Source organism: Neophocaena asiaeorientalis, unplaced genomic scaffold, assembly GCF_003031525.2.
Source record: "Neophocaena asiaeorientalis asiaeorientalis breed wild unplaced genomic scaffold, Neophocaena_asiaeorientalis_V1.1 scaffold29, whole genome shotgun sequence".
Taxonomy (NCBI): Eukaryota; Metazoa; Chordata; class Mammalia; order Artiodactyla; family Phocoenidae; genus Neophocaena; species Neophocaena asiaeorientalis.
Window position 1 is genome coordinate 4304860 of NW_020174423.1, and position 12168 is coordinate 4317027.

The window sequence follows — 12168 nt, forward strand, 5'->3', positions numbered from 1 at the left end:
ATCCGAAGTGACTCATCCCGGCTCTCCTCTTAGGAAATGGTTAGATGGGTGCCTGACTGATAACACCTCAGTTCTTTTCATAGTAGGTCTGAAAATAGCTCAGAAGCCTTTAAATGTCCGGAGATGTAGGTGATGACGAAAAGAGTTTTGAGTGGAGACCTCCTCACCGCCCATGAACCCCAATTCTGTTTCTACCATATTCCCCCCAGTGTGCCTGCCTCACACCGTATCCCTGCATGTCAGGGACGACTCTGTGCTGGACACACCCACCAGCGCCTTCGGGAGACCAATATTCTAGGACTCAGGATTGGCCATCCTTGGACAGGCTGGGAGACTGGTCGTCTAACACTCAGGCCCTTCGTGCTGTCAACTTTTGTGTCCCTTGTTACAAATCTCTTATGTCTCTATCACCTGCCCCTGGTTGTCCCATTGAAAGGCAGCTCCTTCCTAAATGGGCCCTTTTCTCTGTCTAGAGCCTTAATGGGCCCGTGCAGGCTTTTCACCTCCTCGGCTGTGACCCTTTATATGTATGGTGCTTATTTTGAACATAAGCAAGAGCAGTAGCCAGAGAAGTCCCAGTAGGTCTAAGATACAGGAAGGGGAAAGATGAGCCTGGTAGGGGGTTGCAGAAAAGGATGGATTGGAGGGGGATGGGCATGAGTCTGTTGGAAATTAACAAAGCATGAGTTAACAAGGACTGAAGTGGGGTGGGAGCCTTTAGAATGTATACCAAGGGCCCAATGTGTGAGATCCTGTGAAGAAAGCATTGATAAAACCTGTTGTCCTAGTGGGTATGGGAATGACAGAGGGACAGTGAGAGGACTGAAAGGGGTACCCCTGAGACCCTGAGCTGGTGTTTCTCCACGTGGGCTCTGAAAACCACTTGCATCAAAATCAGCTGGGAGCTTAAGAGTACCGATTCCTGGGGCCCACTCCTAAGAGTCTGATTTTGTAGACGGAGTGATGCCCAGGTATCTACAGCATTAAAAGCTCCCCGGATGATTCCAACGCACAATAGAGTGGCTGTAAAGTCTACACTGCTGAAGGGCTGGGAGCAATTCCAGAGGAGTACTGCCCTCACCTCTAACATCGTGCTTGGCAATTAGTCAGCTGTCAAGAAGTGTTTTGCTATGGTGAGTAAATCAATGGAGAGGGCTCACAGATGACTGAAATCTCAATGTGAGTGGCCCAGGGCACCGAGGGTCCATTGACAGACGTGAAGGAGAAGGCAGGAGGGAGAGGAAGCTCGGGGGTGACGTCATGGAGTTAGACATGGTGACTTCCAAACACGCACAGGTAACGTGCATGGGGGCTGGAAGTCAGGCGAGTTGACACGTGGGTCGTCTGCACACTAGTTGAGGCTACGGCTTACAGGACAGCAATTTGGGGGACAGGCATGATGAAGATCCAGTGGGGAAATGAGAGAGAGAGGCAGAGCCCAGAGAGCCAGCAATGCAGGGTCCAAAAATCAGAGAGGAGGGAGGGCAAAGGACCGAGAGGTTGGTCTATGGAGTCAAAGACTCTGGGGGAGCTGACAAGGGGCCGTGGCTTAGCGATTAGGAAAGCACCTGGCGGTCTTCAAGAGAGCAGTTTGGAAAGAGTGATAGGCACAGAAGCCGAGCACAGAGATAAAATAAGGAAGTGGATGAGGAGGAAAGCTGAGGCCATTAGTAGCGTTTACCCTCTGGGGTTTTCTCAGGCGAAAGGAAAGAGATAGGATGCCAGCTATAATAAGCTGGCAGAGAAAGGCAAGGCCTTGGACCTCATCATCCCTGTGGCTGCCCCTTGGACACTGGTCTTCCGCAGGGAGCTTTTCTTTCTTCTGTTTCTCTCTGTGCACTTCCTGGGTAATCTCACCCATGGCCTCAACTTCCATCTCTCAGCTAAGGAGTCCCGTCCCAGGCTTTCCTCTGCCCTCTGCACACCTCCATCTGTGTGTCACCCAGGCAACACGACTCAACCTCGGGATGGACCCAAGTATTCCCTGCCTCTCTTGGTAGCACCATCATCCACCCATCCGCCCAGAAGCCACCGCAGCCCTCCATCTCTCTTCCCCACATCCAGTGGTTGGCGGAGTCCTGTGGGGTTGACCTCCTTGGCAATCCACTCTGCCCCTTCCTCTCCAGCTCCCTCCCTTCTTAGCTGGCAGTGACCTCAAGTAGGTCTCCTGGCCCCTCACAAGCCTCCAAGCTGCTGCCAGAGTCCCATTCCGACAGGATTAACTGGTCAGGGTGCCCCAACCCAGTGACAAAAGAATGACACCCAGGGTCTTTTGGTGGCTTTGCTGTGGACTGTTTTTACACCACACTGATTCACATGTGTCTCACACATGCTGGCCCGGGGGCGGGTCTCTTCATCTTTGCTGTTGCGGGTCCCTGTGTGTGGAAGTTTCCTCCCTTTCCCTTCCCTCCATCTCTCTGTTCCAGACCCCTACCACCACCTCTGTCTGGCCGACGTCTGGTCCTCTTTCTATTTGTAACCCAGAAGTCCCATCTTCAAGAGGAAATATTTGTGCCTCCTTTCCTTGTGTCCTCAATGCCCTCTTCATGCAAAAGGCTTTTAGTAGTTGTCAGTATCTCTATTCCACCAGACCGTGACCCCCTTTGGTGGGGAGGGGAGGGGAGGTGCCGGGGGGCGGGTGAGAGTTGACTCCAGCTATAGTTACCCCCCAGGAGGCCACCGTTGCGCTCAGAGCATGTCGTGTTGACTGGAAACAAAATGAATTCAATGGAAGGCCTGAAAGAACTGTGTTAAACATGGCTTCTTGTCTCCCTAACTGATGGCTCTCTCCCTTCTTTCTTCTCTGCCTTTTCTTTTATTCACTCTCTCCTTCTGTACCTTCATTTGTTTTTCCTTTTCCCTGGCTTCTTCCTATCCCTTCTTCCTTCTGCAGGACATGCACCAGCTGCTGGGCGCTCCTGCCCTCTTTTCCTCCCCTGTTATATCTCCTTCCTCTCGACCACATCTTTGAGACCTTGTTTGTGCCTACGTTCTTCTGAAAGCATCAGCTTGTTACCTTCAGGCAAAGTCATCCGCTTTGGAGAATTTCGCCAGGAGGATGGTGATATTGACAAACTGGGTCACAGAAGGAGGAACACGCTTCCGGTTTTCAGATCTACAGTATTAACTGAATCTAACACCCAGATAAGGGCCTTGGGTAGAAACGTTGGTTAAAAGTTCTCCTAAAAATAAGAGAAAGTAATAACCATTTGAGCTCAGCATTTAAGTCCTTCCTTCAAGGAGATGTTTGTGTTTTCCTTTTAAGAGGCAAGGGATCCTGGCCCCCAAAATATCCCTGAACATCCACTTATAGCCCTGCTGGAGAAGGCGTGCTGTGGCCCGCGTGGTGGGGCCACCAGGGCTGTGGGGACCGCGAGTGCCCTCTCCCCGTGCTGCACGTCATTCCCCTCCTCAGCTGCCACGAGACGGGCGGCACGTTGTTGCCACGCGCTTCTGAAGGTTACATGGAAGAGAGAACCCACAGATGCCACTGCCCCTCGGTTAGGACCAAGTGTGGGCTGTGGGTACTCCACCTGCCCTTGTCCACTTAGGGGCCCTCGTGGGAATGGGTGAGGGATCTACAGGGCTTCACAGAGGGAGCAAACATAAATGGGCGAAGAGTTAGCCAAATGGAATCAATGGGATTTTCCTCTCTGATGCTTTTTAATAGCAGGAATTTGGATTAGGTGTCACTAGCCTAAAGCCCAAAGGAGACACGCATTGATTATTTTAAACCTCTATTTCCCTGACACAGACACCAGCCCAAGCATGTCTCTGATATCGTTGTCCCTGAAACTGTCATCTGTTGTGGTTTGGCTTTTGAGGAGAGAGATGAAAGCAAATAGAAGGTTGTTGGTGAGCAGCCCCTCTGCTCTGCTTAAAAATAAGTGAAGGCTATTGGGTTCTGCTCAAGGCTACAAGGGGCATGGTGGGGTGGAGGCATGCAGAGGTTCTGTTGCTTTTTTTTTTGCGGTACGCGGGCCTCTCACTGTTGTGGCCTCTCCCGTTGCGGAGCACAGGCTCCGGACGCGCAGGCTCAGCGGCCATGGCTCATGGGCCCAGCTGCTCCGTGGCATGTGGGATCCCCCCGGACCGGGGCACGAACCCGTGTCCCCTGCATCGGCAGGCGGACTCTCAACCACTGAGCCACCAGGGAAGCCCAAGGCTGGGCTTTTTGAGCCTTTGTTGGGAAGGAAGAGCTGTTAGTTATTCTTTGCAGGCACAGAGAGTTGGGAGCCCTTTTTTCACCAGGACCTAGAGCCACCAGCTTGCTCTGTAGAAGGGATGGTCGTGAATTCTTGGAGCCCCCATGAAACAGATGCCCCTGTCAGGGTTTGCCCCGCCCACACAGTCTGGTTCAGCACCACATGCGCCTGCTGGTGCCAACCCCACCCCGCCTGGTTGCCAGGCTCCATGCTGCTACAGTGCCTCCGTGGCAGCAAGTTGGGTCCTGGGTAACCTGAGTGTTCTGGCTGGTTTGGTGTGACTATTGCTGGGGGAACTGGCCCTTAGCACCTACTTAACCCAGTAGCGACATTGACTACGAGCCATTCCGAAGGCCACATGAATCTTAGGAAGGTCACTGGGCTAACTGGGGTCTGCTCCCAGTTTTGCCTTCAACTCGGTGATCTTAGGTGCCTCGCTTGGCTTCTCTGAGCCTCACATCCCCTTGCTGCAAAATGAGAAGGTCGGATTAGATCATCCTTAAAGCCCTGACCAGTTCTTCATCTCGATGTAAAAACAGAACCTCTGGGCTTCCCTGGTGGCAGGCCCAGCCTTTCTCATGAAATCTGGTCCCCAATGTCGAACGCCATTGTTGTGTTTGCCACTCCACATGTAACTGAAGTGCCCTAAGGGAGTGTCAATAATTGTGTTCTATTTAATCTGCATTCTCCTTGAGGCTGGAGTCCTGAGTGTGTCAGTGTTCTTCCTCATTGCTGAGTCAAGGCGCGGAGGGTATAGTGCAGCCATCACACAGAACGGTTCTGCGGGGCTGCATCAATGCCCACAGAGTAGCGTGTTAATGAGTGTTAAAACGGACAGCGCAAATACAGCGTTCTCAATTTTTAAAATTACAGCTCTGTAACAAGTCATGCTGTTAAAACATACAAGAAATACCAGTTAAGCCTTCAAGTAGATAGCACACAGCCTGTACAGATCACTGCTATTCCCAAAGTGCGTAACAGGTCATTTTCTTTGAAATGAGGCAACAATTAGCAGGTAGTTCCATTATTTGAATACTAAGCCAAGTAGAAATAACAAATCCAAGGATTAAATACCAATTACTACCTTAGGAGCTACAAATCAGCCTGGCATTATAACATGCCCCTCCTCAGCAGCAAACCCAGGAAATGCAGAGGGTTGGCAGAAAACACCAAACTATAACCAGTGTGCATCTGTGCAGAAAGGACACAGTGTCACTTCCCAGCCAGCGCTTTCAAAATGCTCATCACATATATTTCCAGAAAAGCCCGGCCCATGTATTTGTCCCAAAGACATTGAAAAGAACAACCTTCAAATGTTGGGAGTGAAGCTGCTCTCAAGCCTACCGCTGGACATAGGTGATTTGAAGCTTTTACTGGGTCCCCCTAAAGGAGGTTTACAGGTCAGTCTGACAGCCTGGTGGCAAAAGATGTCACCTCACAATTATGTTCTTAACTCCAGAAACAGAGCAGAAAATTCACCTGACCCCACCCCCCACCTTCCCCGCACCGATTAGTTTCAGGGACCAGAAGAAACTGCTCCATAAGACGTTATCTTAACAAGGTCAATCAAAGCCCAGCTGAGAGCACTTGTGAACTGCGTACCTTGGTCGTACTTTGTGGGAGAGGAGTGTTCTTCCTCCCTGGATCACAGTTCTGTCTCCATCCTCTGTGGGAGTTAACTCCAGCGTTCAAGCCAGCTGGGTTGTTCTCTCTCCCTCTTAACTGAAACCACTGCTTGGAGTCCTTAACGCTATTAGGACATTCTCATGCTCGGAAGTAACTGAAATTCCAGGATGGGTAAAATAATATTTTATAAGAGTATATATATGTACAAAAGATATTAAAAAGACAGTCTCTAAAGTACTTTGGGATTCCCCCAATGAAAGGCACCAGAGAAACGCAAGTCATCACCAAAATGAAAAGTCAGGTTTTCCAGTTTTCACATCTGCAAAAAGTAACCACTAGAGGTATCTCTGTTTTGGTGGTAAAAACCTGCCTGTTTAAAAAGAATACTCATGAGAGTGACTGAGTTATTCAGCCTCCTTCCTTGTTCCCACTTTTCACAAGCTTTATGGTCAGTGACCATGGATACCACACTCAGTGACCCAATACCATCAGCCTTGGCAAACTGAACGGTCCTCACGAGTTTGTACCATCACCTGCCTCAGTGCAGCTGGAGATTATTTCGTAAATTCTCTGCCTTCCAATGCTGGAAACGTCAGCCAAAGCCAAGTGCTACATGTGCAAATTCTGAGAAATAACCCTGCCCTTCTGACTTGGTGGTTGGTTGCCCCTAAGTCATCTCACCTTTCCTGATGCTTCTGAGAAACAAATGTAGACGGTAGACCAGGTAGCACTAGGACGTGGCTGCCTCCCTGCCCACCATAAGGCTCCAGTCTGATGGAAAGATTTGAACTGGGGACCTAAAGGCATAAGTGACTAGTGCAAATGGCCCGCTCTGTAGTAGCCACAGCAACTACAAGTACACAAAGCCTCTGACAAGATCCTCACCACATCCCCAAGAAGTATGTACTACCTTCAACCAACTAAGACACAAAGTGGACCTTTTTAAGGAAGATCCAAGACATAGATAAAAAGCCTGCCTAACTCCGCATGTAGACCCCTGGATTCTGCAGCCTTTCCAAAGACTGAACAACAACGGAAGCCAACTGGAAAACCACCTGATTACCTAGAATATAACAGAGAACTACCTTACTAAGGGGTCCAGGTTAACCCTTCAAAATGCTATGTGCTGGTTAACTGAAGAAGAAGAGAGAGGGCATTCTGGAGAAGGAAAGAGTTCTCAACCTTAACACAAGTTTAGAAGTTGAAAGGTCTTTTAAATAGCATCAAGCTTTTCAAGAAGTCTACAATTATTTATGACATTTTATTAAGTAACAATGTTTTTTTGTTTTACAACTCCTTCCTTTCTCCTGGCCTCCACCAACCCTCCCCCAAGAAAAGGCAGCTGAAATGGAAATAAGAGCTATAATATTTCCATCTTGGATAAGCCATTTGTCTATATTTTGAGTACACACTTCCACACCACCAGGTTTCCATGTCATACCAGGAACTCTGGGGCAGTTAGAGCATCATATGTAACATACTATATCATAGAAGCAAAATTATCTAAGTAAATTCTGCTTGGAAATAAAAGGATTCTCATTTTATAAGCTTTCAGAGCAGGCAACAAAATTTTCTAAGCTACTGCCCTTGATAGCAACCCAACAATGTTTGCCTCAGACAATACAACAGTAAACTTTTTAGTTGATAAAGACAATACAATCTTATTTCTAAACATCTTTAAAAGGAAACATTTCAAAAACATGCTAATATCTAAGACACGGCAAAGTTTATTCAAATGACCTAGACCAGGAACCTCAGCAAGAAATAAATGTCTCTACGACCACCCTAGAAAAGACGGAGGGCTGACTTTGAAAGGTCTTCAAGCATCCTGTGATTTGGCCTATGTTTAGCTGAAGCCCCTGTCCCTAATGCATCTGTTCTCGGTAAAGATTTCAGTCTTCACTACATGATTAACAAAATAACATTCTCTAAAGAGTAACATTTAAGAGATGAACGTCAGTGTACATCATTCTAAGAGTGAGCAGGGTACCCATGCAAGCCACAGGGCTACAGAGTTACAAAAACAACTCACAGACTTGCATCAGTCATGTGTACTTAACTTCACATTCCCTTTGTTTTGGTATTAAAACTAAATGAAAGCATTGGATAAAGAATTGAGATTTTGTTTCTACATGACTGTGAGCAAAAGCTCATCATAGCCTTGCTGACCCCATAGATGTGTTTCCACTGGACATATTTGTGGGGGCTTTTTGGTACAGAACTCACACGACAACCTCAGAAACGGGAGCACAAACAACTGAGACAGTACTGGGCCACAAGCGCTACAATAGAGAACACAATGAACAGAGAAATTAGGTACTCATCCGGCAGAAAGGTGAACATTTTATGCCCGCGATGCAAAGACCAGTGAGTGTCATTTCACTGAAAGGTGCAAAGGCATGGTGTCAGACACACCACCCTCTAAAAATGATCCTAAATACTGTAAAAGCAACCTGGGGTGCATATCCCATGCATCTCTCCCCTTTGGGGCTGGGCATACTCCTTACACCATAACCCTAGTGTGCCTGGACTGTGCCAGAGGCACAAGAAACAGCTCAGCAATGTGGGTCTGAGGAGGTCAAGCCCTCGCAGCTAATGCAGGGAATCATTTAAACTTAGTTCGCTTGGCGAGCTCCTGCTCATGCTTGTCAGGCTCGCCATGAGGGATTTAACTTTATGGGCGTAGTAGTCCCTTAAGTTGACGGAAGGGACCTCCTTCATTCCATCCCCAAAGTCACAGCTGCGCATGGCGCTCTCGAGTTGCTTTTGGCGCCGATAAAAGTGGGAGAACTTATTGAAGATCAAGGTGATGGGCAGTACCACCACTAGGATACCTGCCAAGATGCAGGCAGAGGCGGTCAGCTTCCCTGCCGTGGTCCCTGGGACCACATCCCCATACCCTACAGTGGTCATACTGACGGTGGCCCACCACCAGCAAGCGGGGATGGTGGCCAGGCCCTCATTCTCCTCCTTTTCAATAGTGTAGGCCACTACGGAGAAGATGGAAATCCCCACAGAGAGGTAGAGCAAAAGCAGCCCCACTTCTTTGTAGCTGTATTTAAGTGTGGCCCCCAGGGAGCGGAGGCCAGTGGAGTGTCTGGCCAGCTTTAAGATGCGGAAAATCCGCATCAGCCTGAGGACCTGGGCCACCCTGCCCAGGTTGGCCAAGGTAGGTGTGCTCTCCACAACCAGGTTTACCACCAGAGTGATGTAAAAGGGGACGATGGACATGAGGTCGATCAGGTTTAGGGCATTCTTGAAAAACTTGAGGAAGTCAGGGGCCACAGCAAACCTGGCCATCAACTCAAATGTGAACCAGGCGATGCCAAAGTGCTCCACGATTTCGAACCTGGGGTCCTCACCAGGTTTGCCCTGGCTGTCAGGGATTTGGAAGTCCGGCAGGCTATTGAGACACATGGTGATGATGGACCCCAACACCACGAGGATGGACAGGACGCTGAAGACCCTGCTCAGGACCGAGTAGCCGGGGTTGTCCAGCGCCAGCCACAGCTGTCTGCGGAAGTTGCCCAGGGGCTGCCCATCGAACTTGGATGCATCGTTGTAGAAGGCCAGGATCTCATCGAAGGAGGACGTGGTGCTCTCCTGGTCGCTCTGCTCGTCCCACTTCTCCTGTTCGGGCTCCACTTTGCGGCCGTGGTAGCTGTAGCTGCAGCAGGAGTCGATGAAGAACTCGTTGATGCCCCAGTACTCGATCTCCTGGCTGAAGGAGAAGACGCACAGCTCCGCCATGACGTGGAGCTTGCCGGTGTGGTAGAAATGTAGCACGTAGGGGAAGAGCTCGGGGTTGCGGTCAAAGTAGAACTCACGCTGGACGTCGTCATAGTCGTCGCAGAGCTCCAGAATGGCCTCGCGCGAGTGGCAGAGCAGCAGGCGGCCCAGGCGCGTCTCGGGGAAGCGCAGCAGCGTGTGCGAGCGCAGCCGCTTCTTAAAGCCGCCTACGTTGATGCGGATCTCTCCATCCTCGACGTTGGCCTCCGACAGGTCCCACAGGCTCTGGCCAGTCATACTGGAGACGCCCAGCCGCCCGCGCCGCGCGGGGGCGCTACACCTGGAAGCCGAAGGAATCGTGTCGGGTGAGCGCCGGGCGCTCAGGGCTCGGGCACCTCTTTCTATTTCCCCATCCGTCCCTGGCGAACCCAGTCCTCTCCAGCAGGTCTCTGGGTGCTGAAGGACACTGGGATGGGGAGCCGGTTCTATGGGTTTTGGCCCCCTCCCAAGGAAAGGCTTGGAGTGGGGGCTATGTTTCCACTAGCATGGCCGCGTTTCCACGCCCACCCTGGGGGTTCTGTCGGTCCCTTTACGCTGGCGGAGGTCGCACCCCAGCGGCTCTGAGAGCCCAGGGAGCTGCGAGCCGACCTTGCCCGTGGGCGGGTCGAGGAGACGCCCCCGCCCGCTCGCCGCAGACAGGCGGGACCAGAGCTGGGATGCGCACCGGCCGGGCTGGGCCGAGATGGGGGGCGCGTAGCCTCGGGAGGGGGCGGGGAAATTCACCTCTCGAGTCATTAACCCCGGGTGGGCTAAGGGGGCCGGCCTGGCGTCCCCTGCGTCCAGCCCCCGCGACTGGAAAAAAAAAGCGGGCGGGGTCCGCCGAGCGTATCCTGTCTCCGGCCGGGGATGCCGCCGCCGTCCGCAGTTGCAGGAGGCTCACAGGTGGCTGCGTGGCCCCGATGCTCGCAGAACCCTCCTCTCTCTTTCCGCGCGCCCCTCAGCACCGAAGAGAGACAACAACGCGCGCCACAGCGGGGGCCGGAGCGGGAGATGAGCCGGTGCGCCTCGGCGCGGGCCCTGCTCTGGGGCACGGCGCGGTGGTGCTGAACGGACAGCTCCGCGCTTCCCAGCTCCCTGCGAGGCCGCCGCCCGGACTCCGGAGATGCTGCCGCCTCGGCTTCTCTGCTCTCCTCCCGCGCGTCGCGGCGACCCCTTCGGGCCCCCGGCTCGACGCAGAGCCAACACCTTTCCCAGCCCCTCGCCTATCCCCTGGTGACAGCTGTTATTGCCACAGGGCGCAGGCAGGGGACTGCCTACGGTGACCTTTCCCCGCTTGGGTCTCGGGCGGAGCCGAGCTGGGGAATGAGGGATGGCTTGAGTCCGGGGAAGAGCAGGACGGGAGGGACTCCAGGTTTCCCCTTTTAGGCACCTGCTGAAAAGTTTCCTGAAGCTTCGGGGGAAAGAGGGTGGTGGGGAAAGGCATCTGGAGGGGTGAAGACGGAGCCGGGAAACCCAAGGTCGAGCTCAGCTTAGCTTGCTGGGGGCGGGAGCGCAAGCCCCACCGGCGTGGGAGGGAGTCACGGAGTTCTGTTTGGGAGCTCTGTGTGGGCACTGCGCGTGTACAGGCCGGTGTGGTGTGCCAGAGTTGGAGGATTGTAGGGAGGTGTGTGTGTGTGTGTGTGTGTGTGTGTGTGTGTGTGGTCTGAGGAAAATAAGACTTTTCAGTGTCTGTGCAGCGCTGATAAAAATTGGACCTCTGAGCGGTGGGAGGATGTGTACAGCGTGTCAGAACAGGGAAACCTAGGGCATGTCAGCGTGGTGTGTGCACACAGTGGCAGACTGTGAGCTGTGTCTACAGTGTGCCGTGTACAGTGTAGTATTCAGTGCGACTGTGACAGGTCTGTGTGCGTAATGAAATGAGAACTTTGTGTATGCGGACACAGTGGGGACTTGGAGTGTGGGTCCAGCATAGATATGCTCAGTACCAGTGTCCCCATTCCCCAGGAGACTTATGGCCCAGATTCGAGCTCTTGGTCTCCAAGGACTGTTCCCTAAAGCACTACCAGCTGGGCTGGAACTGAGAAATGGACCCACAGTCGCCGGGAAGCCCCCTCCCCTTGGTCTCAGCCTTTTCTCATGGTCCCCGTTTGCCAAGATCGGAGCAGGACGTGAGCTTAGCAGGGAGCTCACGGGCTACAGGTCTTGGACAGAAGTCCCGGGAAAGCCCTTGTGGCTCTGGACTCCCAGGGCAGCCATCTCAGCCACGGTGGGCAGCATGTCTTTTATTTATGATGCCCTGGCAATGTCATCCCCACTAGATGGGTGCTCTGCACAGCTTGCATGCTTTGGGGCTCCTCAGAGGGCCTGGTGAGGACCCTTGACCTCGCTTCATGTGGAGTGTCCTGGAACCAAGCCTGGCTTCACACAGAGGAGACCTGTGCCAGCAGGACTCCCAGGGCAGCCATCTCAGCCACGGTGGGCAGCATGTCTTTTATTTATGATGCCCTGGCAATGTCATCCCCACTAGATGGGTGCTCTGCACAGCTTGCATGCTTTGGGGCTCCTCAGAGGGCCTGGTGAGGACCCTTGACCTCGCTTCATGTGGAGT

General features: G+C 52.2%; 1 protein-coding gene across 1 annotated transcript; it reads right to left on the bottom strand.

Moving 5' to 3' along the window:
- Positions 1–8423: 8423 nt before the first annotated feature.
- KCNS2 (potassium voltage-gated channel modifier subfamily S member 2) lies at positions 8424–9857 on the bottom strand. Its single transcript, XM_024756523.1, has one exon. The coding sequence runs from the start codon at positions 9855–9857 to the stop codon at positions 8424–8426; it is 1434 nt and encodes a 477-aa protein (XP_024612291.1).
- Positions 9858–12168: the final 2311 nt, after the last annotated feature.

What these genes read in the sequence shown, in the direction of transcription:
- KCNS2 (XM_024756523.1), bottom strand. Translation starts at nt 9,857, where the DNA reads ATGACTGGCCAGAGCCTGTGGGACCTGTCGGAGGCCAACGTCGAGGAT.